Here is a 26,780-nt window from a genome sequence, read left to right on the forward strand (position 1 = left end):
AAATAAAAATGGTCTTACGTTTATAAAAAACCAACATGTATACATAAAGAAATCACTCATAGGTTTACATAATATGATTATATATTTATATCATAACAAGATGATATAATATTATAGACGACAGCGCTTTTTTCAAAACAAACATTGCGTTTTATAATGGTGTTGGTTTAAGATATTTCATATATATTACATAAAGTTATATTTACGTAAAAGTATAACTCCAAGAGGTGCATGACAGCGATAGGGACTGCAGAACCGTTTGGACTAATTACAAAAATATATATATATATATAACCTATTTGAATCGATTTTGTGGATTGGTTAAAGTCAAATAATATAAATAAGACATTTTCAATCGTTAAATCAAAATCGTGAGCAGAAAAAAAATATTAGTTTAACTATATGTAAGCACAGACTATATGCAATTATAGTCATATAGACCTAACTCATAATATAGTCTGTGGTATGAGGTCTACGGTAAAAACGATTATACATACCATAATTATATAGTTTTTTGATAATTATTTAGCCATTAAACATAATACTAACGAATGTAGTAGGTATTTAATATAATATATACTGCAGGACTATAGCACTGTCTTTTTTTATTCAGATTACAATGTTACTTTTTTACATTAATACTAATAAATGTTAAAATGTGTATACAATGAACTCCGAGCGCATGAAGTATATATATCATTACAATGTATACATTTATATTTAACAAAGATATGTCTTCTTATTGTAAATATATGAGCAAGCCAATATATATACTGTTGGAAGAAGATAATTTCTATTTTCTTTTTTCGTATCAAAAATCAGTACGGTAAATTAATCTAATCAAATCCGAAATACGTAATGGAAATATATCCACTAGGGAAGGACAAAAAAAAAAATAAGGGTCAAGTGAAGGACGATTGACATGATGATGTTTTAATCGTTAATGGATGAAAAAAACCTCTGATGGGGATTATTTCTCTTTAAATTATATATATATGTATTTATATGTTTTTTTAAGGGTAGATTTTTTTCTATAAGGGATTTGAGCGTCTTTTAGACGTCTAGAAGGGGGAAATGATCCTTGAGGGATGATGGGAAAGAGCGAATAAAAAAAAGAGGGCAGAGGTGTCCTTATCTGAAAATCCGTCGCTGTTAAGAGTTATGATCGTCAGAGACCCCTGCTTGGTAAACGAGAAGTCAGTAATAAATAAATACGGAAGGTGAAAAAAGTGAATTATAAATAATAAGAAAAAACCGGAAAGAAAGAAAATCTTAGGGGCGCGGTCAGCACAACGAGGTCTGTTTATAATATTAAATCGAAAAAAAAAATGAATAAAAGTACAAAATCAACTACTAAATATCAACCGTTCAACCGTCTGGCGCGTGTATACCTTTATCTGTTAAAAAACGCGCGTTTGTTGACGTATGAAGATGGTGTTTACTATTTTATACAGCTAGTGTATATTTTTATAGAATTGTCACTGCAGCTGTGTATCGAAAAAGACGATCGTATATTATTACATACGCTCTTATTCTTATATATTCTTATTCTCCGGGGCTCAATCAAAAACCAATCATCTTGGGAAAAAAACAAACCCGTCGATTCACACGGGCAGGCGGCGTCTGGTAATGGATTTATAACGTATTTTATATGTACGCGTGGCTTTCCCCTCGGCGCGGATGAGTATAGAAAAAGTGAAAACAACAAAAAAAATAGCATACATAATGTAAGGGCGACAATCGGCCTTAAATATATGTGCGGGAACGCTCGCGGTGCGTGTGACTCTCTTCATTTGCCATGCAGCCGCTACTCGACGAGACGGCGGAATAGGTTAGGTGTACACGGCACACGCATTATATACGATATATGTACACACGTCGTCGTGACGGCAGTTAGGGGTAGCGATGGCTTTGCGGGGGATATAATAATATATAACGCGAAGAAAAATAGGAAAAAATAAAACGGACGTGCCCTAACTGCGGAACTCAGCGGAGAAAATCCTAAACGATAGCTGCTCGGCGGGCAGTTTATAATAGTAATAATATGTGTAGGTATACACAGGGTGATTCACCAAGCATCATATTATAATGTTCACCCCCATATTTGTTCCTTTAATATTATTATGAACTTATTCAAATTCTGAAATGATTTGTATTATACTTCATATAATATAGAAATGTCCTGTGGCGATATAAACTTGAGTTTTTCAAATGCGACCCCCCCACCCTTTTTTACTGTAAATTATTTAGCTCAACAACACGCTCCTATTAAGCAGAACAAAAAACTCAAGAATTCGAAAATATAATAATATGGTCTTTAAGTATATTTAACATTTTTCAAAAGCCAGATTAGTAAAGGGGTGAGCATACTTGGTGAATCACCCTGTATGCATACGTAGGTATACGCACGCGATTTATATCGTGTGTGTATAATATATTTATTTTTCCGTTACGAAAGGCACCCACCCCTCATGTGGACTGGAGAACTTTTCAAATTTACATGATGACAGTTGTAGCAGGTACCCACCGCATGTATAGTTTGTTGCCCCGTGTATGATAAAACGCAAATTTTTGCATATGTATACATATATATATGCCACCGAGCGCAATATCTAACGCGCCATTGTGCGCCACGACGACGGCGGCGTATCGGCTTTCAGGGCGAAAACAAAAGGTGTCTTGTCTTTCGCACGTCGCGCCATATAAAGTGGAGTGTGGACGGCGACCGGAATCGGAAGTGTCTCGGTGGAAAACGCCGGCCGGGCAACTGGACGTTCATCCGGCCGCCGTGGACTGCGGCGACGGGGGCGATCGGTTCCGACTTCCGGTCGCGATTCGCCGTCCGGATGGTAGGGGGTGCACGGGAGTGTGAGGGACCGGTGTCCGTTCGAACATATTGTTGTTGAACAATATTGTTCTGCTGCAAAAGGGCTGCACCGGAGCCAAGCGCATATAATATACATGTATATAAGTATACACATAACGAAGCGGGCCAGGCGGTGGTAGTTAGCTGATACATAATAATAACTCGCGAAAAATATGTAGTTCAAACACGCGGTGAATACTATCCTCACTTGTTTTCGATTAGCAAGTGTTTCGGAAGAGTATGCATACAGCTTTACAGATTAATTTTCCAAGTAAATCAGACTCAATCTACACTTGGGACAAGTTTTCATCCCATCATAATATCTGACTTCTTGGATAAAAAATTTTGATATTTCTATTTACTCAAATTATTATGAAAATTGGGACAATCGGCGACAACAAGTGATGTAATATTATGTACAGCTGTACAGGCAACGAGCAATGTTATTATACCACTGATACGATAAATAAATTATAGTATTGATCTAATTATACATTTATACGATATACATAAAATTATAACTGTATATTGATGAGACTTTAATACATAGGAGAAATATTAGGTAATGGAAAATTGGTAAATTAGCTATTATTTATCAAAAATCAATAGGTATTTGATTATTATTTCTATTAGCAATGTATTTATAATTTATATGTGTACAGTGACGCAGTGTGCACGTATTTTAATTGTACAAACAAATTTTATACTGGATCGATTTGCACAGAGAAAATAATAGTATATTATGTACCTTTTTTTTACTTTAGTATACCGAATACTGATCCAAAATGTTAATATTTATTCCATGAACTTATTGTTAAAATAAAATCAACCGTAATCGACTTCGGAAACATAAAATTTGTAAAATGAGAGTATTTAAAATGCTTTTGAATCAGAGAAATGTATTTTCCTTCAGTTATTCAGTGCAATAATTTCCAATTGTATATAGGTTATAGGTACAAGGTACATAACCCAATGGTCATACACTCATACCGACGCGACGCGACGTAGTGATGTCAAAATGAAAATCGTTTAAAAATTATGTTAAAGAAAATTGAAATACCGTATTATAGTTAGTTGAGAAGGGTCAAGGAAATTAAATAACAATATATTTGAATATAAATTATATTATCATTAATTAACCATTGAAAAAATTACTAAGTAAAACATATTGTAGTCCGTGCTTAAATGAAGTGAAAACCAACAGTCTAACATCTGCCTTCGATAGCTCAGTTGGTAGAGCGGTGGACTGTAGTGGCATAATAATCACAGATATCCATAGGTCGCTGGTTCAAATCCGGCTCGAAGGAAATAGTTTTTTGACTTTTTTTTCACTATATTTCACTTTCTCTTTACGAATATCATTCATACATTCATCATTCAACATATTATGTATTATTCTGAATTGATAAAACTATTAATTGGTTAAATTTTATACATATATTCCACATGTATTATCATATATCATCATGTAAATCTATTTTTATTTAATAAACTAGAAATAAAAGTCATTAAAACGGTTTTTAATATTCAATTAAGTATTTATTCTCGGTATTTTATTTTTATTTAATCATGTTTAGATATTTATTTAATATACATGTGTTACAACTACATTTATACTTTCGCCAAGTAGTTACGGATGTAGTAGTTGATGATTACATAGCTGGCGTAAAATGTTTGTGTTTATAATTGTTTATGTTTATAGTTGGTCATAATATGAACTATATCATTATTATTTACCAACCCAGTCTAGTTTACAGCCCTGCTTGATATTGTATGATTAAATATTTCAATAGTCCACAGCCACATCACGACAGCAATATAATTTCTGAGGACAACACTTAGCACTACAGTAACGCGTTCGTGTAACATGAAATTCACCTATCTATTTAGTATTTATGTGTAATATCACTATAAAGTATAAAATAACATACGGTCGGGTAGAATAATATTATTGTCATCCAAGGCGGGGTCGATATCATAGGATTTTCGTTCTTTCTGCGGACGGACTCACGAATTGCGATTAAGCGAGGTCGTAGAGAAAATGACAAACCGCACGAGTCACGCGGGAAACAAAAGGATTGGATTTTCGGCGATCGAAACTAAATATATATATATATTATACTTTCGGACACGAGCGGTTCGTATTAGAAACTTCAACGCGGAGGAGAGGGAAGTACTCTTATAATCCGAAAACGGGTCCTTTGCGAGATAACGCACGCGGCCGGCCGCGATACGACACGATCGGGATGAGAGCCGCTCAGCACTCGACGCAATGGTCCCGCCGCCGCCGCCACACTTGCTTATACACGCGCCCGCCGACTTGATAAAACTTATAATTGGCACCCCATTGATTTCGGTGGAGGGCATTTTTTTTTTCTTACGGTCGTCGTTTTAATCTGCAGCAGCACATAATATAATAATAATATATATGTATGGAGGTACCTTCGGAGAGAGACCCTCGAACGCACTGCGCGCGCTGCCGGTGGTGGTGGTGCTTCATAGTATTTTTATTATTGTTGTTATTATCGCGGTGTTCCGGCTTTCTTCCGGTTTCAATTTAATTTTTCATATTTGTCTCCTCCTGCCGAGACAATGCCCGGAGCAGCTCGAGATTTATACATTATTATTATTATTATTATTATCATCATCGTTATATCGTTGTATATATGCATTTTTTTTGCATTTACCGAGGGTGATAAATCAACCGAAACGAGCATGTGTAAGTGCTGTGACATTAAAAATGACAACGGTAAAAGGCTACTACTATAACTCTTCACGCGCACTGCAAAAATAATATGTTTGTTTATACGCCATATCGCAGGCACACTCACACATTCACACACGTCGTGGGTTTGAAAAATACGTGTACCGTTTTTTTTCGTAGTCTTTCGCGTTTTATTTTTTATTATTATTACGTATTTTTTTTTTTGAAGTGGTTAGCAAAAAAAAAAAGCAAAAACGATGAACACGACTGTCAGCTATAAATTCTCCACGTACATACGGAAAAAAAAAATAAAAACGTGACGCATGTGAATAAGACCGGAAAATGCGAGCAGCAACAGGTTACATGCATCAGGCGTGTATAGCTGTCGAGCAAAGGTTTTTTTTTCAAATTAACAGCGGCACATAATATAACATACGCACAAGAACACACATACACACCCTTAGCTGTCGTCGTGTGGGGAAAAAAATAATCGCAGAGATTAGCTGTCGCTAATAGTTTGTCGGAGGGGATTCCGCGTGTAATACTATACATATGTGTGTGTGTGTGTAAACGATATTCCTCGTGGTATGTGCCTTAGTTTGCCAAACCGTTTTTGGCTCGCATGATGTGAAGTCTCGAAGACATATTTGCGGTGTGTTCATCAGCGCGTCCTCGCCTCCCACGTCCTGCAGACCTACGGTATAGATATTTGTCAGTCCGGGTCAAAGGATAGCCCCTTTCTTCCGATGTTATGAAACGCATTTGTACCCCCGCACGCAAAGTGTTGGGATTCCGGAAATTCACTAGGAATACTCACATTTGTATACATATCGCGTGTCCGTGGAATCGGTGTATGTATATAATATATATAGATTATTTTAATGCAACGCTATTTAATACTCGACACACGATCTGATGTGGAAAATCTGACGCACGCTATTGCGCTCAGTTATTATAGTAACGGCGACTTCAATATAATATTGAGCTCCCATATGTATTTCGTAGAGTTCGTGTGAGGACCAAAACCAAGTGAAAAGAATTCTTGTGAACACATTTTATTGTATATTTAAAAATGTTGTCCTCCTCGCCGTCGCGATCGTTTGATTCATTTACCACAATCCCAAATTGAATATACAATTTTTTAAATATTTTATCATTGTCTTTTTTTGTAATTTTTAATAATTAAATAAAAATAAATACATTACAGCGTGCAGCGGGACGATACAATTGGTATACTCCGTAAAGGATTGATACAACAGACAAGTACAAAAAATTAACTATATAATATAATATAAGCCGTCAGCTGTCCTTGTATTTTCTTCCTCGTCGACGGATGCGCGTTTTTCGACTTACGCCCAGTCGTCCCCCTCTCAATAGACTCCTGAAAACTTCGGATATATATACGCGTTTACGAATATCAGCGCCGAATACATACATGTGTGTGTGTATTATATATACATAATAATATACGCACTCGTTTGATGCATGCAAAATTATTCGCCAAACTGCAAACACTGGGCAAAAGCCGAAGGCACACTGCACACACGCTCACAGGCGCTTTCGTTAAGGGATTTCGGACTGCTGGCAGTGTGCGAGTATGTGTATGTGTGTATGTGTGTGTGTGTGTGTGGAAATGTTTTCGAATATACATACATTAAAATTCTCGTCGAAAGGGTGGCAGCGTGCACGGTGTGATATGCAGTGCGACTGTACAAGGGTGTGGAGTGGTGGGTGAGGGGTTGCGGGTCGGAGGTAAAGATTTTAAATGCGTATTTTAAGATGTCAACTCTGTCGCGCATGGGTTTGCGGGGGGGGGGCGGATAGAGTGCGGCGCGTATGTGTGTGCACGGGAATTAGCATTATATGCGTCCCGAACATATATATACATAATGTCGTATATATGCGCTGGGTGATCCGTCGTCGAGTCGAGCACATGAATGTTTTAGTACGCATACAGATTAGTGTGTGTGAGCGAGTGTACGCGCGTCAAACCCCTTTTTTTTAACCTCGAGGATGACGTATATATTTTTTCGGTTTGTTTTAATCGGATCCCGCATGCAAATATCCATGCAAGTGGGACAGTATAGCAAGAGCGGATACGAAATATACACAAAAAAAAACAACAGAAAATATCGCAAATTCACATCGACTATATACCAGCTACGCCAAAGTTCCTGCATTTATATATTTATGGCTTACTAGTTAACGATATATATATATATATATATATGCGCGAAAGTACCATCGCAATTTTGCATCCACTATACACTGTACAACGTGTCACCGCAACGATTTTCGGGGCTCAGTTCGCTCGTAAATATTATAATCTAATATATATATATATAAGTTTTATATTATTATTATTATTATTATTATTATTATTATTAGTATTACGCGGGAAGAGGAAAAAAACTACCGACCGCTGTGGTAGTAAGTATATAATAGTAATTTTTTTTTAATAATTTTTTTTCTTTCCCTTCTCCTTTTTAAGCGTCGCACACGGCAGTAAAATATTCATAAGATCCGCTGCGGAATTAATCACCCTCTCCGGTTTTCGCGTTAGCATATCTCCCGGGACGTCGGTCGTTCCTCTTGTGACACCATCCCGCACACGGGAGAGTACAACGAAAATCCCCAATGTAATTTCTGATTAACTAAAAAAAAAACGACCACTTCCTTGAATGTTTTATTTTCTAAATTTTTTAAATTGGACTTATTTAGGCATAGTGGCCTCGACGATAAAACGTAACCAAAGCAATCTGTTATTCCGACAAAACGACTTTTACGACACCGAAACTTTTGTTTCGTTATCAATTTTATACATAATTGAATAATATTATGTATATATTTTTTAAATTTCGTGGTGATTGATTGGTGTACAAATAATTCGACAGAACGTATCCGTGTAAATTGTTGTTAAAAATATAATATTCTTTATTAAGAAATATAGCGCTAAGTGCATGACACTGATCGCGATTACGTTTTGAAAAACAAAAACATCTTACGCATATTTTTCGACTTTCGAATGAAGTGTAAAACAGTTTCTTCAGTCTGTATATAAGATGTAATAACCAAAAAAAAGTGCTGATTATGAGATTAAAATGTTATCCTATTTAAGTACACCTAAGTTTTGCTCGTTATGTTTTTATGCATGGCCGATTTGTTTGTGCAATTTACGCTTTTATTTACAATTAAAATGTTTTAAAAAATGAATATTCAGATTTTGAAAATGTATAAGCTCTTATTTCAAGACGATATAAGAAGTTTTGGGATTGCTGGGTTAAAAATATTTTTTTTTGTTTCTTAGTCAATGTAATTGTTGTTATTGTTTAAAAACCAAATAAAATAATAATAAAAAGGAAAAAAAAGGGGGGAAATGAATAATAATAATTGCTTTTATAAAACGTTAAAAAAATAGATGGTAAAAATAACGAGGGAATAAATTCGAAATTGCTTGTTAGAGACCGCCTGGTGTTGCTTGGAAAGTTCGTGCTTTTTCACCTGATGTTTGAAATTATATATATATAATATTTTTCTTCAGTTGGTAATAATAATAATGACGGGCCGAGGTGCCGTTATTAAAAAGTTGTGCCGGGGAAGTTCACGGGGGTAGGGAAAGCATACTCAAATTCATTCAACCGTTTTTCGAATCGTAATGAGATTACGCGTCTCCATACGGCGAGAAGCATGGAGATTACTTAGAAAATAAACGCTCAATTCTACGCTGAAATAATAACAGTACTAATAGTAATATAGTTACTCACCTTCTGGACCAGCAGTGTCAGTGGCGAGTTTGTGTTGAAACGCCTTGAATGGAAAATTGGTCTGTAACCAAGGTGAAGGTTCTAGGTATTTCTGCAAAAAAAATTAAAATAAAAAATAAGAATTCGACCAAAAAATAGTATACTTCCACTATGCCTATTAATCATAGTTTTTTAGAAATATAATAATAATATGTACGTAGTCATTTTAATAATATTTTTTAACAGTATTATACTACGATATATTATAATAATGTGCACTATAGTGACGTCTTATGAGGACGGTTTGTGTTATCCGCTTGCGAATAATAATATATTCCAGTCGTGTACACCCTTTTATCGTATGTTTTGTCAGGCAGATGTCTTTGGTGTACGTGAAATGGTTTTTTTTTTATTTCGTTATTCCCTGCCCGCACCGACGTAAGACGTTAAGGGTGAAAGTCATATATTCCTAACCCGACCAATTGAATAAAATAGCCGGACTTTGGAGAACCGGAGGCCTAGGGAAAGGAAGAAGATAAATGCGTGTCCGGCTACAGAGTCCGCACTCACAACACAGATGTCGAAGATATTGGCCGATGATATATTATTATGCGCGCGTCGCCCACCCCGTCGTTATACTCGTTTGTTTAAATATTCTGGACACACAGCCATCGTATGCGCGACGATACAGTATAATATAATATATTATATACTTGCAGCTTGTTCGGATGATTTGCTATGTTTTTAGGACAAAACTGTTATTAAAAAAAAAATATATATATATATATATATATATATAAAGTGTCCGAGGAGAGTGCCACTATAATTCCGGTGGCGGGTTAGTGGTGACGGAGGGGGAGAGGATTACGAGGGTGATCTCTTCTCGGACGTATAATAATATAATAACACTCTGAAATACAACCAGGAGACGGGATTTATACTCTGTATACAGCCTCACCATTACCGTGTGCATCGTCGAATCTCCACACCGTATACGGACTTTTTTTCATCAAAAATACATAATAATATATTGTTTTATATGATTCATAATATTATAAATCACATATTTTGAATTTTGACATTCGATAATATATAGGTAATATACGAAGACTACACCTAAACTCTATATTACAATATAGAGCGCAGTTATTTTGTTATACTCCAGGTTATACGACGTAGGATAATAAATTATAAAAATGTACCAATAGGTGTATTTATGTGATTTATTTGTTGAAACTTTCGACAGTTGTAATAGAATAGTGATACAGTGTATTGCACGTTCTTATTAAATGTTCTTTTGAAATGCACTAGCTTGTGATGTATATACTGTGCAACACTCAGCTCAATATTTCCGTTAATATTGACGTATTTATTTGTAGGGACATACTGTTTCCTTGCGTATTATTCACTTGGTGTAACCCTATAACCAGAGATGGTGAACTTTTGGCCAAATTTTAACGGCACTCGAAAACATTTTGTTTTCATCTTTCAATCTTGCCCTTGCTCAGTTGCATTTAAACAATTCTTTATAAACTCAATATTCGGGTCGACATACATATTAAATAGTTGTGATTGTTTATTTTCCAGGACCAATGAATCCGATAAAATCGAAGCAGGAAGTATGTGTTTTATAGCTATTTGTTATATTATACAAACGCATATGAGTTAAAAACGAACAACGTTAAAATGTTTCTCAAATGTATTCCAATCGGTTAAAACCCATTACGTTTCATATTATTATATATAAGATTATATTAATTATGTTCGGTAAATGACATAACATTATGCATACAAAATACATTTAACTAGTTACAACTTAAAGTTATAAATACGGGCAATCCACGAGTTTCCAAATATTTCCTGCTTTTAAGTTACGGATACACGCGGAGGGGGTAATATGTATTATAGGGTTACACGAGGGTATATTGAGGGAGCTAATGAAATCACACGATCGAGTGCGAAACGACACCCAAAATTTATGGGCCGCGTAATTTCCGTTATTTTATTGAACAGAAAACTGTGTATATGGCGTTTTTGGTTACCTTTATCGTGTTAGTGCGACGCCACGATCGAGACGGGACGAATTAGTATACATTATCGCGTTGTTATAATAGCTTATAATATGTGGTTGAAAGAAAAATAAATAGTATACATTTTATAAACGTCTACGCTTTCCATCAGATATATGTATATCATCATCTAACCTAAATAAAATTTAACAGCTAAAGTTTTGCGAATGGAATATGTTTTAAATGGATTTCGTGTGTGCGACTCTACCCATATAGAAGTTTGTCTTCTCGAAATGGTTTTCCAGTGTCTTTTGGCTTAGCGGAAGTATTGTATAGAAGAACACACACCCACACACATACTGTAAATGCACGCGTTGTAAAGGGATGGGAAATCGACTTCCGCTTTTGTGTGGTATTACCCCTTTTTTCTTGCCGCCCTTTCTACGTCGCAAATCTTTCTCCACGCGCGCACACACACGCACACCCACACACACACACACACACCACACACCCCAATCGCATTCCCTTGGCTGTTTTAAATAGTTTTTGCTGCCACCGACGACGATGACGACGACGACTGCAGCTCTCTCCGAAATTAACACACCAACCCCGTTTCTGTCTTTTTCTCTCCCCAGATGATGTTGGGGAGTGGTGGTGGCGGCGTTCTTTTATGTGCGTGTGTATATATCGTTCATTAAAGGCCAGACCGAAAATGAGAAAAAGCGTCGAAGTTAAACGATTTTGCATTCAAACAAAAGCGACCGGCCCCCCTCCTCTGCAATGCGAATCCCACTAATGGAAAATATTGTCTTTCTGGTTCGACTGAGAATTCTCCGAGATTCGGAACGTCGTGGTATATATATGCAAGGAAATAAATGTATTTCCGATTAAGAAAATTGACAATTGCCCCAATATAAAACCCATTCGACGAACGAATTTTGCATTACTTTTGCGCAATATAGTTTAATGACATCGATTTCATTAGACACGTCAAAATGATATTAAATAACTATATGATAAATTACTTAAATAAATGAATAAATATTAAATTGGATTTGTATCCATGTATTTTATTATACTACATAAACATTATTATTATTATTGTATTAAACCCGATCGTTGAAATGAATAAATCTATATTCAGACGCTGCTAAAAAGGGCATTGGTAATTTTTATGCCAACTGTCAAAATATAGTATACAAGCTTGTATTTTTAAATTATTTAAATCGTGTCCGTCATTAGCATCCGGACAATGTCTGTAAATAAAACGTAAAAACAAAAGGAGAAAAAAAGTGGAAGCTCTTCGATCTGGACCCTTCATTAATAATTCATTAATTGTGGTTATCGAGATCACGGAGGACGGTTGTATTTTTTTCGCCGATGATGATTTTGACACTGGCGGCGGGAGCGAGGAAAAAAAACTTAACAATTAAATGCACAAAAATCTGCTATCTAAACTGTTTTAATGTCGGTAATTGAACGGCCGTGCCCGGGTCATTGTTATTCACCGTAAAAATGCCCTTCCGACACGAAACGACCTGACAATTGCCGAGCCGAGGGGAGAAAAAGAAAAAAAAAATCGTTTGCGTAACATTAACTGTATAGCCACTGATTGAAAAAAACGCTTGTGCGTATACTCAAGTAGCGCGGTCAAAGATTTAGCGCCGCATTATTTTAGGTCGTTTATCTCAATAATTGAGTTGAAATAAAAACCAAACACGTAATAAAAATATAAGAAACGATACAACAAAATGACCGTTGTTACTGTCGTGTACGTACTAACACAACAAATTTCATACTAAAAATACCTCTAATAAGTGAGCTGGGTGGGCCACAGGATTTGTCATTATACTTTTATATTTTTAATTTGATATTACATTTGAAAGCATTACAGTAAAAATTGCTTTCAAAAAATGTTTGCAGAACAAAAAACCATAAAAATATAATATATACTTAGGTACCTACTTGTTTTACACGAAGACAATATTTAGACTAAAAATCATGTTCAGATGTGAAAACGTGTAATTATAATTATTATTATATATCTAATGAAATAAACATTGCGGTATACCTACATACTTTAGTTGGTCTGTTAGAAAATATGAATATTTAATTTTACTAATACAATTTATTTTATTTGTTATGACTTGGATATAAAAAAATAACCATACATATAGCATGATATGTGAAGTTTAATTAACATTTAAGTGATCAAATTACCAAATTATACATTTTAGAATCAACAGAATTATGAACAAAATTATTTACCATGTATAATGTATATGGGTTTATTTTAAGGAGAATTTTTACTATGTGACGTACGCTGGAATAGTACACGCAAAGGGTTACCTGTCTTATCATGAAAATTGTAACTAGAAATATTAGTTTGGTTAATAGATCTTGACAGTAAATAAAGCCATTCAATAATTTATTAAACTAATAAATTAAAGGTCGAAAAGATGAATAGCTTTATTTTGAATGTAAACATATGTCCACCGAAGAACAAAAGGGAAGAATCATGATAAATTCCTAAATCTTTGATGCGATTGACTATATTTAGTTCAATACCATTAAATAAATGTTTTTTTAAATAAAGAAGAACGTTTTTATGAGAAGGTAAGAAATATTTCATTTTGAAACGATCAAGTGGCTGCACTTATTTGTACCACACCAATTATTACTAATCCATTCAAGATCATACTAAAGCTGTACAGCAGTTCAGTATGTAAGCTATCAAACCTTTCTGTAGTAACCATAACACATGGACATGGGTACCTATTAACCTGTTTTATTACTTATATTATATTTCATTGAAATAAAGGAAAAACTGTAGTTTGCACGAAAATAATTACTAATATAATACGGCGATTGCGACTCGAGTTAAAGGGAATCGTTTGATTTTATCATACGACGACTCAGGTCCCGCAGACGAATTTATTATTATATACCAACGACGTTAATCGTTTCGAGAGTACTTTGAAATTGCGCCGTAGTGGCTTCAACCCCTTTTGTTAAGCATATATATTTATATATATATATATACATATTATAATATACCGTACTCGAGGCGTCTTTTTTTCGGAAACGAGGATGCTGCAGCGTTGGCGGTCGTATTAAATCATATAACAATATTATACATGTATAGGTGGATTTTTGGACTTGGGGCGGAGGGAAAGTGGCACACAGCGATATAATATTATATAGTGTACGACGGCTAATACAATTATGAGCCATCAACTCGAGCTTGTGGTGATGAGAGTCGGTTCGGATAAAGTTTTAAGACGAACCGAGCCCGGGGCGGATTTTTAGCTGCGGTCTGAAAACACTGCGCGCTGTCACCCCCGCACCGTCGTCACCTCCGGTCCGATATTAAAACAGCGGATATCGCGAGGTTCGTATTAAACCATTATTATTATTATTATTATTATTATATATTATACACGCGTACATCCGGTTCAGTTTTAATTTCGAAAGACTACAGCGGCAGCGGCATGCATCTCCCACGCGCCCGAGTCGAAAGCTAAACTAATTATCTCTCTCGCGCGAGGCTGGGGTGCAGCTCCGTCGTGGTTTCTCCCCGCGAGAAGCCCAACAATATACGCTCGCACAACGTCAAATGTTATAAACATAATGATACTGTACCCACATCGTACCACGTGACCCGCTGCTATCATATCATACAATATATTAACCCTAAATCACCGCAGTGATGGTAGAGCCAATGGAGCATCGCGGCAGGTGGGTGCCTAACCTAACCGAGTTAGCATTTTACGAAATTTTGGTCAAATTTCAAATCACCAAATTCATTTTTAATCGTTTATAGAGTTATAAAGCTTACTGCGTTGTATATTAAAAAAAAAAAAAACGGGATTTCAGAACGATCACGGAGATTTCCTAACTATTGTTTTCTGATAAACCGGCAAAGTAGACAATTAGGTATAGCTCAGCAATCACGTATATACACAGTATACCTAAGCGTGTAAGCGTGTGTTGGGGCGATTATCCGCACCGTCAAAGGGTATATAGTCTTTGAACGTTTCAAACACCCCCACCCGCATCCCCCGTGACCCTGATGAATCGCCGCATATTCTACCGACTGCAGTCGTAGTTCGTTCCGCCGAGACGGATTTAATAAAACGTGTCGTCGCGGGCCCTCGGGTTCAGTACGGTTCAGCGCGCGGCATGAGACGACGGCCGTCCATCCGCGAAAGGGTTACGCGAACAATGCCGGACTACGCTCGTCTCCGCGACGTTATATAATAATATGTGTGCGATGACGACGACGACGACAGTGTATATATATTGTGTACACACCATAATGGAAGATAATACGCTATTTCGGCATTCCGAAGACATTCGTGCCGCCTTTGAATTAACTGCCGACAGAGGAGAGCGCGACGATACCCTACGTCGTCACAATGTGTCATATCGTATCGCAGTATTGTCATTTTTACGGCCGGAATTCAAAGGAAATCGTGAAAAATACTTTATAAAACTTCGTTACCGATGCAGGATAGTATAGGTAGATTGAGTCCAAGCCAACGATACGAGTTGGTTATTACACTATATGGACACAGTAGTGACTAATAAGAAACGAGATGCTTTTGTGATGACGCACACAAACAAAAAGTATTTTAAAAAAATCGGAAATATAGCTATATAATTAATACCATGCACGATATCAGCTGAATGGTATGGTATTAATTATTATTCATTATTGTAATATGTAGCAAGTTATGCAATGCAATATTAATTTATGTTTAAGCGGGATGTATAAGTGCGGCGGACAACGTATAATATTATTGCGATGGGTATATCATAGGTAATAGGTTATATTGTATGATGTCACAGTGTATAATTACGCGGTCCCGGTGAACAAACAATAACCCAACGACGTGGGTGAACGCGCGTGTCCGCGTGTTCGATGAATAAACTACGAGCCCTTTCCCACCATCCACACCGAGCCAATTCTTTTTTGTTTTTTACTTACTAGATATAGTTTTGTAACGCATACAGTCCACCGAAATGTGTAATTAAAAATGTCCGTTTACGGTATACAGGTACACCGACTGTGCCTACCGGAACCTGGTACCAATACGTATATATATTTTAAAAAATTTAAGTATACTGCTGTATCGTACACAAACGTCTGTATACGTTGTAGCTGGTCTCGCGTAGTTTTATTGGTGGTATTATCGCACTATCGCATCTTTCCAATTACTGTTCGTCGGTACAAACAACAACAACAACAACAACAACAACAACAATACAGCCATACATGTAGATACTGCACCCTTTTCGGTGTATCGCAGTATCGCATCGTTTGATTAATAAATTAGTAATTACCTATTTACCAATACGCAATTAAACGCTGCTATTGGGATAGCCAGAGTAATATTACAATACAAGTACCTACATACAAATGAGGTTTTGACGAAATATCGTTAATTTAATAATTACTCTGCATATTATAATTTAACGAAGGTTTCATGCAGGTTTAATGCAGGAAAAACGACATCTGATGAGTAATTTTCTCAATTATGAGAAAAATATCGAAAAATAATTTATCCATCTCAAAATTATTAGCATTTTTGAATTTCTTGAAATAAGAACTTAAGATATTTAATTAACTCAGAAAAAAAACAAAAACTTTATTTTCCTAAAATTCAATTTTTTTTAGTTACTGCTTTACTAGCAGCAGGGCAGTTTAAACACAATTCAGTCGAATATGCACCGCAGATTTCGATTGGCGATTTAAATAGCCGATACACCGAAATAACAATAAACAATTTATACTTCAGGTGATTATTCACATTTCGACGTCATTCTGTGCATAGTATAAGCGATAAATACAAAAATATATTGCTTTTTTATCTGTACTATCTACGTGGCGAAAGAGTTGAGTTTATTATTTTGATTAGCACCAAAATGTCGTAATATTTTTCACCAACTGAAAATGCATAAAAATGTACACCCAGGTCATGTGCAAATTGCAGTGAGAACGTGGGACTCTGTTATAGCATATAAAACGGTTTTGTTCAATATATTATTATCATGTAATATGTATGTGCATGTTTCAATGTTCGAGCTATAGTAACTTTTTATCTTAGCCAAAGTTGGAGGAAAAATGAAAAATAAAATTGTATCTTTTTTTCCCGTAGTCGTTTCAAACCCTCCACGGTTATAATACGTGTCAAAATAACTTGTACGAACGCCAAACCCGTACAAAATATAAAATAGTCATAAACCGTCTACGCTAATACGTCATTATTGCGCTCGGCATGCATGTATACGTCATGTTATGTTATTGCACATGCATATATAAACGAAAAACAGTTAAATAATAAAACGCGCGAAATCGTTCTGGCGCATTTATGACCGGAGAGCTATTAAATTTGATTTTAGCATTTTTTCCCTCTCTATCACCCTCGTCTACACACACGCACATGCCCCAACAGCGTCGTCAGTCTAGTCCCAGCCTGCAACGGGCCATAAAAATTTACCCGGCCACGGCGTTTGGTTTGAGCACGTTTACGCTTTCAGATTCTGATGAAAATTGCATATATATTGTATAAAGTGCGTTTATTATTATTCTTTCACTGAACCGGGGGATAAGAGATCGGAAGTGCAAAACGTCCTTCGAGACTAGGACCCCATATGAATAATTCGATTTGTGTGCGCATTGCATACATATAAACACGGGGCACCCGTTTCGGTCGAGATTCCGACGAGCGAGACGTACATTCTTTATTTCTTCGCATCCATGTTAAGATCTACACACCGAGATATTATATTATTATGTAAATAACGCGGCCGTCCGTTTCCGATACCCGGACACATCCGGTGGTCATCCGGAGGTTCGTTTTGCATGCATAAACATGGGATTTATCGGTTTTCTATACATTATTATTATGTATGTATGTATGGATATATGTATATTATCATTCGTCCGTCGTCGGGTGGTGTACATTTTGTTGTACACATTAAATAACAATATTATACGGGATTTTCCTCGGTCCTCTTCTTCTACTCCGCCACGCTGCCATTTCATCGTGTCGTCACGGACAAGGGGAAAAAATAAGAAATAATTTCCAAAAAGAACGGTCGGTCAACATGTGTACAAATTATTCAATTACTGACAATAACGCGAAAATATATATATATATATATATGTACTTACGTCAGACTGCAAGAGTATAGTGAAAAAATGCCGAGGGAGTTATTGGATTGTCGACGGATAAATGCGACATAGAACCATCCGAGCGCAATAAATAGCGAAAGACTCCCCGACATTTTTATGTGCCGGATTTCATTCAATAATAATTTCGAGACCATTACCTTTAATATGTTTCCGGTTACGGTTTTCGACGTAGCTTCTTCGTTATTTTTTTTTCAGTCCTACCGAGTTGTTTTCAAACACGAGAAACAATTTCCAGAAAGCAACGGGAGCCGCTTGACGTTTCCAATATATATATATATATACCTATACAAGTTCATCCGCACGGAAAACCCATTCCCAGAAAACACATATCGTTTGTATTAAACTATCACGCGGAGAAAAAATAAAATCCTACCAATGTTATGTGTAATAAAATAACGTATCCAACAACAATTATACTAATAAATATTTAATTTATATATTTTATACAACATTAAAAAAAAAATGCATTAGCTGTCGATCGTAGTTTTGCTTAGGTACGAAGGCTGAACGAAAACTTTAACACAAATTTAATAACATCTCTAAAATAGTTGTTTTAAATAAAAATTACTGATTTTTAAATGAGGATCCTTCTTATTTTACTGTAAATTATTCGTCAGATTTCTGTTTGAAATTTGAATAGTAGGTAGGTACAGCATTTTCAAATAAATTATTTAGTGAAAAAATGGAAGTTTGTAAAAAAGTACAAGAATTTGAATATAATATGATCTTTAAGTAGTTTATAATATAATCAATTATGATGTTATAACTTTCGAGGCAAGTCCGCAATCAGATGTGTTCCAAACAAAACAATAGGTGCAGATACTGAGCTGTCAAGTCGTCGGCAAAACGACACTTCTATAATTTATCATACACTTTAGAGACGTTAGCTATATAGTTAACATATGACATCGCTCCACGTAATCATTATAATATTATCACGTCGATCGTTTTAGGTAGATATGTCTACCTATATATAGGTATCGCATTAACAAGACACGTATCCATAATATTATTATCTGTTTAACAATTCGTTGTCCGCAGCTGTTATATATTTTATACAATACCTACCTAATGGATAGTACGTAAGCAAATGATAATATCCGCGGTGGGTGCGACTTAACGCGCAGCTTTGGCCAATACGTTTGTGTGTGTGTGTGTGTGTGTGTGTATAATACGGTATTATAATATTATAATTGGCGCGTCGTCGTCTCGGCCGCGTATACGCGCGTGGTAAATATAATTCAAAAGCGACTACGATGGGGTCCATTCACGTCGCGTCCAGAGGGGATAATTGGTCGAAACGTGCGATACACACACATACACACACGCACACGAGAGAGGGTGAGACAGAGACAGAGCGAGAGACCGTGCTTCTGCTGCTGCTGCTGCTGCTGCTGCTGCAGCCGACCATCACCACACGTTTCCCGAGTGTAATCCCTCTGGCCCTGGGTCCGGGAAACCTCTTTAAGACAATGCGCGCGCGGGGCGGGGTTTCGGCGAGTCCCAGGAGAATTACGCGAAGTCGCCACCGTCGATCTCTTATCGATTCACCACCGCTGCCGCCGTCCCTTATTATATTTGTTTCGCGGGTCCTCGTAGGTCCCGCACTCCCTAGGCCAAGGACCGTAGTACATGATTGTTCAGGGAACGATAATGGCTCCGGGACTCGATTGATTGAGAGCTGTGGACCGGACAGTGCCGTGCCACCATGTCTGAGGACACGTCTTCGACCGACCGTCGCGGGGACAGGTAGCGACGGAGGCGGTGGACCATACATATATCTTCTGCGGTGGCAGAGATCGCGATAATGAGGCGTAGTCGGCGGAGACGGCGGGATGTCCGGCGTTCGGTTTGTCACGTCGCGAGAGTATAATAATAATTCCGTTCGGTCAGGAGATGCGGTGGCAGCGTTCGTCGAGTGGCTTTTCCTACATTTTCCGTCGTATAAGAGGAAACCCGTTAGAAACGTTATCGAGAGTGGCGTACCTATACACGTGTATTCAACATCACAGTTGTAGAGTTGTTCAAAAAATTTAAATGAACTAATTTCGTGACAACATCGCGTGTCAGCAGGGATGAGCGCTCCTCGATTTCCGTCGACTGTCGACGGGATGATTTTCACATTGGTGGGTATAGGTACTCTGTTAAAGACGTGAATGGCAAAGAATATTGACTTTATTTACATAAATATTATTATAGGTGATACGTTTAAGTTTCGACGTAATACTAATGATTTCACGACAGCGAATTAAATAATATGCAGTATGATTTAATACAAACTCTACAGTGTACAGTCTACACCAATAACGTCGGTTTGTATACTTTATACACATCAATCAATTGTGCTTTTGAGTTGCAAATAATATTGGCGAAGTTCATCGCTGATTTTAAGTAATTTATATTATATACTATGATATTTCCAGAACTAAAAGTTTAATTTTCAAAAGAACCCCTTTGTCGTAACAATAACACTTTAATAACGAGAAATCGTAAAATCCGCTTGCGCACTTACAATTTTTTGTTATCGTCAGTATGCCTTTTAATTATAATGATGATCATAATATTATATTATTGTGTGGTGGATAATTTCCAATTAAAAACGTAGGCAGGTAGTACTTCTGCGTCATATCTCGACCAAATATAAGAAGAGTGGTATCGGCATTATTGAAGAAGTGTATACTGAATAAATATATTTTTTACATTTCTCATTAAATCAATTTCAATAATAATAATGAAATCAAACGATCTCTGTATTGTGTGTTGCGCATATCGCTGAATGATTTTTTTTAGTTTTATATTTCTGCGGTCTCTTAAGAACGCAGCACAGTAAAGTCTTCAACTAGAAGCCTCGGGATCAGTTATCGCTATGTTTATGGCAGCGAAATGTGGACTAAAGCTTTCGGTAATTGCGTGTGTATGTGAAAACCCCAGAGAGTAATAGTGGCATACGGATATAGGGAGATAAAACGGTGGGAGGGGGTTGACTATGGTAGGAAACCGATCTCAAGCCGGCCGTGTGATTTGATAGTTTGTGTTCAACGATTAAACCAGCTAATTGCAATCTTATGCCTGAAATGATACTCCAAGTTTTGCTCTGACGCCTCTGTACACAATGCCGATTAATTAGCGATTTCCGACATAAGAGGGGAAACATTGTTCGGGCTAGGATCCACACAAAACTGTTGATACGGCAATAATTCAAATAGTGTATATGGAAAAAAATTAGAAAAAATGTCGAAGGGATTCAACGTAGGAGTGATTTTGATGATTTCGCCAAACCGATGGAAACTTACTTGTGCTACCTACGTGAATGTTCTGGATTTAATTTCAAAATTCCGTTGTATACAACAAATCGAAAACAAAAGAAAAACTAAAATGATTGTTTTATAGACTCTTGCATTGATAATTGTAAACCTAATAATATATTCAGTGTTGTTAAGGTTTTAATACGTATGCCATAAAACGAATCATTCAAAGTTTTATATTTTTGCATTAAGAAATATAATAATATGCACTTGAAATACACGCTATTTCTAGTTTTCATTTTTCCGAAATTAATTTTATATTAAGCTCATTTCATTATTAGAGTGAAATGAGTACAAGTTTTATATTTTAACGTTTTTAATTACAACATGATAGCAAAATGTTGGGTAGGTACCCATGTATAGTATATCACATACACCATTATATTATTATATATACCAATAATAAAACCACTCTAATCATGTCTCGAGTACTTTGAAAATGTTCATATGTCGTCTTATATTACACGTACCTTTTTTAACCCGATTAAAAAAATAAAAATAATTTTCCTTCCTTAAATTAATTAACGTTCCATTCAGGCCTCTCAAAATGAAGTACAAAAAACAATCTGTTGTCCGCCCTCCAACCACCCACCAGCCACAACTACAGCCGTTATTAACTTGAAAACCTACCGGAGGATGAAAATTTCACGCACGAATGTTTTGAAATAATTACCAGCCTAAAACCTTCGTCCGATGGAGAATTATAATATTTTACGAGCAACTCAACTCGATGTGGTTATAGTGAGTAAAAAATAATAATAATATATAGTAATAATAATAATGATAAAAATAAAAATCTTAGGAGTTGATGAAGAACGGACCAACTTGAGGGTCCTTGCAAAATTGATCGAAATTGACGTTCGCTAATAGTGCAGCGTTTTCCTAGAGGAAATATGTTTTTTATCTTTCATTTTTTGGCAACCCTCTTTAAGTGATAGAAATCTCTATAACCTTTCTTGATAAAAAGTCAGAGGAAAAAAAGTTGATTGTTAAACGAATTGGCATTGTTGACGCATTTGTACCCCCTGGGCTGAAAAACGCGAGAGGGAGTGTGTGTGTGTAAGGCTATTCGGCTCGTTTATCCGCTTCAGGACGTGTGTACAGACGACAGACGTGTTCCCCAGGCGACACTTGACATCTTTGCCTCGTGTCTAAGAGACCGTAGACGCTCGTTTACAGCCCAAAGGAGCGAGTAAAATGGAGAAAATAGACGTGAGCGAAACATATAATCCTTGTTTATGAATAAATAAAGCGCGTGAATTTGTTATTTTTTTTGTTGCATATTTTTAGTGTGTGGGTCCTATACATAAATGTATACTGTCAAAATAAGTTCTAAATGATATCCTTAACCCACCGCCGGGGGTGTTTCAAATACGAAAATATTTGTGTTAAAATACAAATTGTATGATATGTTGGGTAAACTTGATGATGACGCGTGTCTCATCGAATAATATGAAAAAAAATAATTGCACGACAAACGATTTAGGATTGATTATTTTGTGTATTTTACGATGATACCTGCAGTTTATTTTAATCAAGTAATCAACTATAGGTTTCAAGAAATCGAACTAATCATATTATCGAAACACATTGTAGTGATCAGGAAAGGTACGTGATATAGGAAATAGAATTTTTAGTTGATTCTTCATTTAAGTTATTTCATCATTTTTTTTGTGTGTTTATGAAAGAAGTATATTATAATTGTTCGTAGACCGATTTCGAAATTACGGGTAACGAACATATTATTATTCACATTATTATTACATAACCCACCTATACTGAACGTGTTTATGATATACCTATAACATAGGTATTGTAATCATATGAAAACCGTCGTTGGACATTATTATTGTTATAACATAACACACGGCGAGACGGAGAGAGTAAACGAATGAGAGACGAGTGGAAATAATGGAGAGACGGCGAGAAATGGTTAGACAGAGTGAGAGAGTTGAGTTGTCCGAATGGTGTTGTGGTATCGGGCCCGAGGCTGTGGCGGGGGTGTGGACGGGAGGCGAATAATGACTTTATAATGTAATTATGGCCGGGTGCCGAGGGCTTTACAGTCGTTAACATGGATCAACAGCCAGAGGTTAAACCTCTCGAACACTCCGGTGGATATCAAAACGGCCACTTAATTCGTCGTATTGTTTCCCTCAGGGACGTGTGTTTCGACCAGATTGCGAATGGCCCAAAACCACCGTTTCTCGACTGTATTATTATTATTATTATTATTATTATTATTATTATTATTATTATTATTATATTTAGCTTCATACCACCAAGCAATGATATGATAATATCGCGTAGGCATATTATTTTATACGCGTACTATCTTGGGAGTTGTATTACAATATATACCTATACATTTTCGTGGAGCGCCAGTCCGTCTCGGCTGAAGAGCGAAAAATTGGACTCTCCCCCACGGTCAACCACTGCAGAATTATATTCCTCAACTCCATGTGCACTGCACAACATACACAAGCACACATACGTGATTTATCGATGTATGGTAACTTACTGGAGTATGTATTATATATTATTATTATTGTAGACGCGAATCGTGGATTTTCCCCTCGGTAAACACTCGCGGATAATAGCGTATATATACATATATAGATATCGCAATATATAGATTCGCGAGCGCGTTCGTTTGACGGTGATATTTGCTCGCTCGTATACTACAGACTTGGGGCGACGGCGCCCATAACAAATAACACGCGGGCTACAACACTATATATACGCTATGGGTAGTTCAATGTTATAATATTATATGGGTTATATTATATGCATCGGCGGACGAGTGACACGTTTCCGATAGGTATCAACGTCATCCGGAAACAAATTCAACCGTATTTTATTGCAATGCGATCGTACAATATTATTATGCTCAACAATATTATGATTACAGGTGTCTACAAGACGTTTTCATTTTTATCTACTATACGTTGCGGACGTATTTAACGATACATTTATTCGAGTGACCCTTTTTTAATATAGTCATGTTGGCCGACGACCACCTCGACAAGTGTGATTCTTATCGTTACTGTCGGATTTTTGAGTATAATTATAAGTTGTTTTTTTTTTAAGGTATTCATCGCGAAACAGAGAGGGAAGTAGGTTAGGTTTATAATCTTGTATATGTATACAAGTGTATGTGCGTTATTGGTACAGTAAAATCTCTCCTGATGGACACCCTTGAATAGGTATCATATAAGAGACAAACCTATATATAGTGGCTTATTTTTATATATTTGTTCGTTTTTTTCTGGGAAAAGTGGGGTTGTACAGCCAGTACAAAAAAATACATTATTATAATGTGTACACCGGGACCTTAGCGTTTAATACACGTTTCACCATCGCCGCGGCGTATATACCTAATATACCGTTACGCGTGAGGAGAGATATGACTATCCGGACTAATGGAAACAGCGGGTGCGGTGAAATAAAAACGAAAAAATAACAAGAAAAATCGGTTCATTTCGCCGGGACTGGCGTGTATTATGCCGCGGCAATAACTGTCGACGTTTAGTGCACCACACCCCGACCGTATATACTTACATTTGTATATACCTATATAATATATACAGACCGACACCACACACGCACTCAAGCACAAGTCGTATTTCCGTCTTACATATGAGCCACCAGAGGTTTACATATATTCACGTCCCGTCGCCGTCGCCGTCGTCGTTTACCTCGTCAAGACGGGGGCGCGCAAATTTGACTTTTGTATTCCGCCGCAAAGTACCCCCTCGCCCGTCCCGCGGGATCCTCTCACCGGCGCGATAATAACGTCGGATGCCGGCCGGTGAGTGGAGGGGTGGCTAAGTGCTTAACAAGATGTAGCAAATTGCACCTCATTCAAAGGCCGCGGCTTGCTAAATGGCACATTGTACGAGGTGCATCAATCAACGAGGCCCCTTTACCGCGGCGGCGGCGTGCCGTTACCGACGGATAAAAGTCTATATATATATATATAAATACACAGCTAAGTCCCGCGTGCACTCGGGTCGGTATTAGCTAGACACATTCTCAGGGGACTCGCGGTCGCACTGGGGAAGGGGTGATCCAATAGGTGAAAAAAATAATAAAATATAATTTTGCAAATTATTTATTAAACAGTCCTACGTTCTACGAATGATGAGAGTAACGAACGAAGATCGATCATTCTTATTTCAGGACGAAACCAGTCACTTCAATTTAGTGCAATGTTATCTATGTTATGTGCTACTGTTATTAATATTAAACTGCTATGAATTTTAGTTTTCGGATTATTGTTCATAATATTTGGATCAGGCTTGTCCGTTTTACAATAAACAATAATATTAATTTAATGTAAATAGTTATACGTGTGTCGTCGTCATAATATTGTACATACAGAGTATATAGAGTGCTTCATATAACACCGAACATTGAACATTTTTTTTTTTTAATTAATCAGTCGCACTCGGAAATGTTACAGCGGTTATAACAATAACAATTTTGTGTTCATTATTATTGATAGTTTATCGTTTGTGTTAATTTATGTTCGCCGTATTTCATCGAAGTTCTATATAATATATTTTATTAATACTAACGCAACAGCAGCAGTGATTCGACGAAATGTTTCGAAATATTTAAATTTTACATATTTTATACCTACTTACGCTCAGTGAACAGATTTATCGGACCTACACTAGGACTTAAATTTATATGCAAATGTATATTTTTTTCCAAATTAAATTTACCAACTTTGACAAATGTAGGATACCTATGTTCCGAGAGAGGCTGAATAAAATGATCTTATACTTGTTTACATATATTTACATATTTCATTTTTTTTTCATTTCTTATTTATACATATTTTTTATAATAATTTCAAATTTATTGAATTAATTTTAGAATAAATACATATAAGAAAATATAAGTTGCTTTTGAAGAACTGTATAATGACTCAATTAATTTACCCA

At 36.4% G+C, this 26,780-nt stretch overlaps 1 protein-coding gene and 1 non-coding gene across 11 annotated transcripts in view; one reads left to right on the top strand and one right to left on the bottom strand.

Annotated features, from left to right (window-relative positions):
• Window positions 1–26,780, bottom strand: part of LOC111031450 — a 238,595-nt gene that overhangs the window by 64,079 nt on the left and 147,736 nt on the right. For all 10 annotated transcript variants that reach the window (XM_022311378.1, XM_022311377.1, XM_022311380.1 and 7 more), the window contains one exon: window positions 9,335–9,425. In XM_022311378.1, coding sequence (XP_022167070.1) covers window positions 9,335–9,425 — 91 coding nt within the window. The remainder of the gene's footprint in view (window positions 1–9,334; window positions 9,426–26,780) is intronic.
• Trnay-gua lies at window positions 4,082–4,173 on the top strand. The gene is given in 2 exon segments: window positions 4,082–4,118; window positions 4,138–4,173. It is a non-coding gene; the product is annotated as a tRNA-Tyr (tRNA).

The sequence above is a fragment of the Myzus persicae genome, unplaced genomic scaffold, assembly GCF_001856785.1.
Source record: "Myzus persicae strain clone G006 unplaced genomic scaffold, MPER_G0061.0, whole genome shotgun sequence".
Taxonomy (NCBI): Eukaryota; Metazoa; Arthropoda; class Insecta; order Hemiptera; family Aphididae; genus Myzus; species Myzus persicae.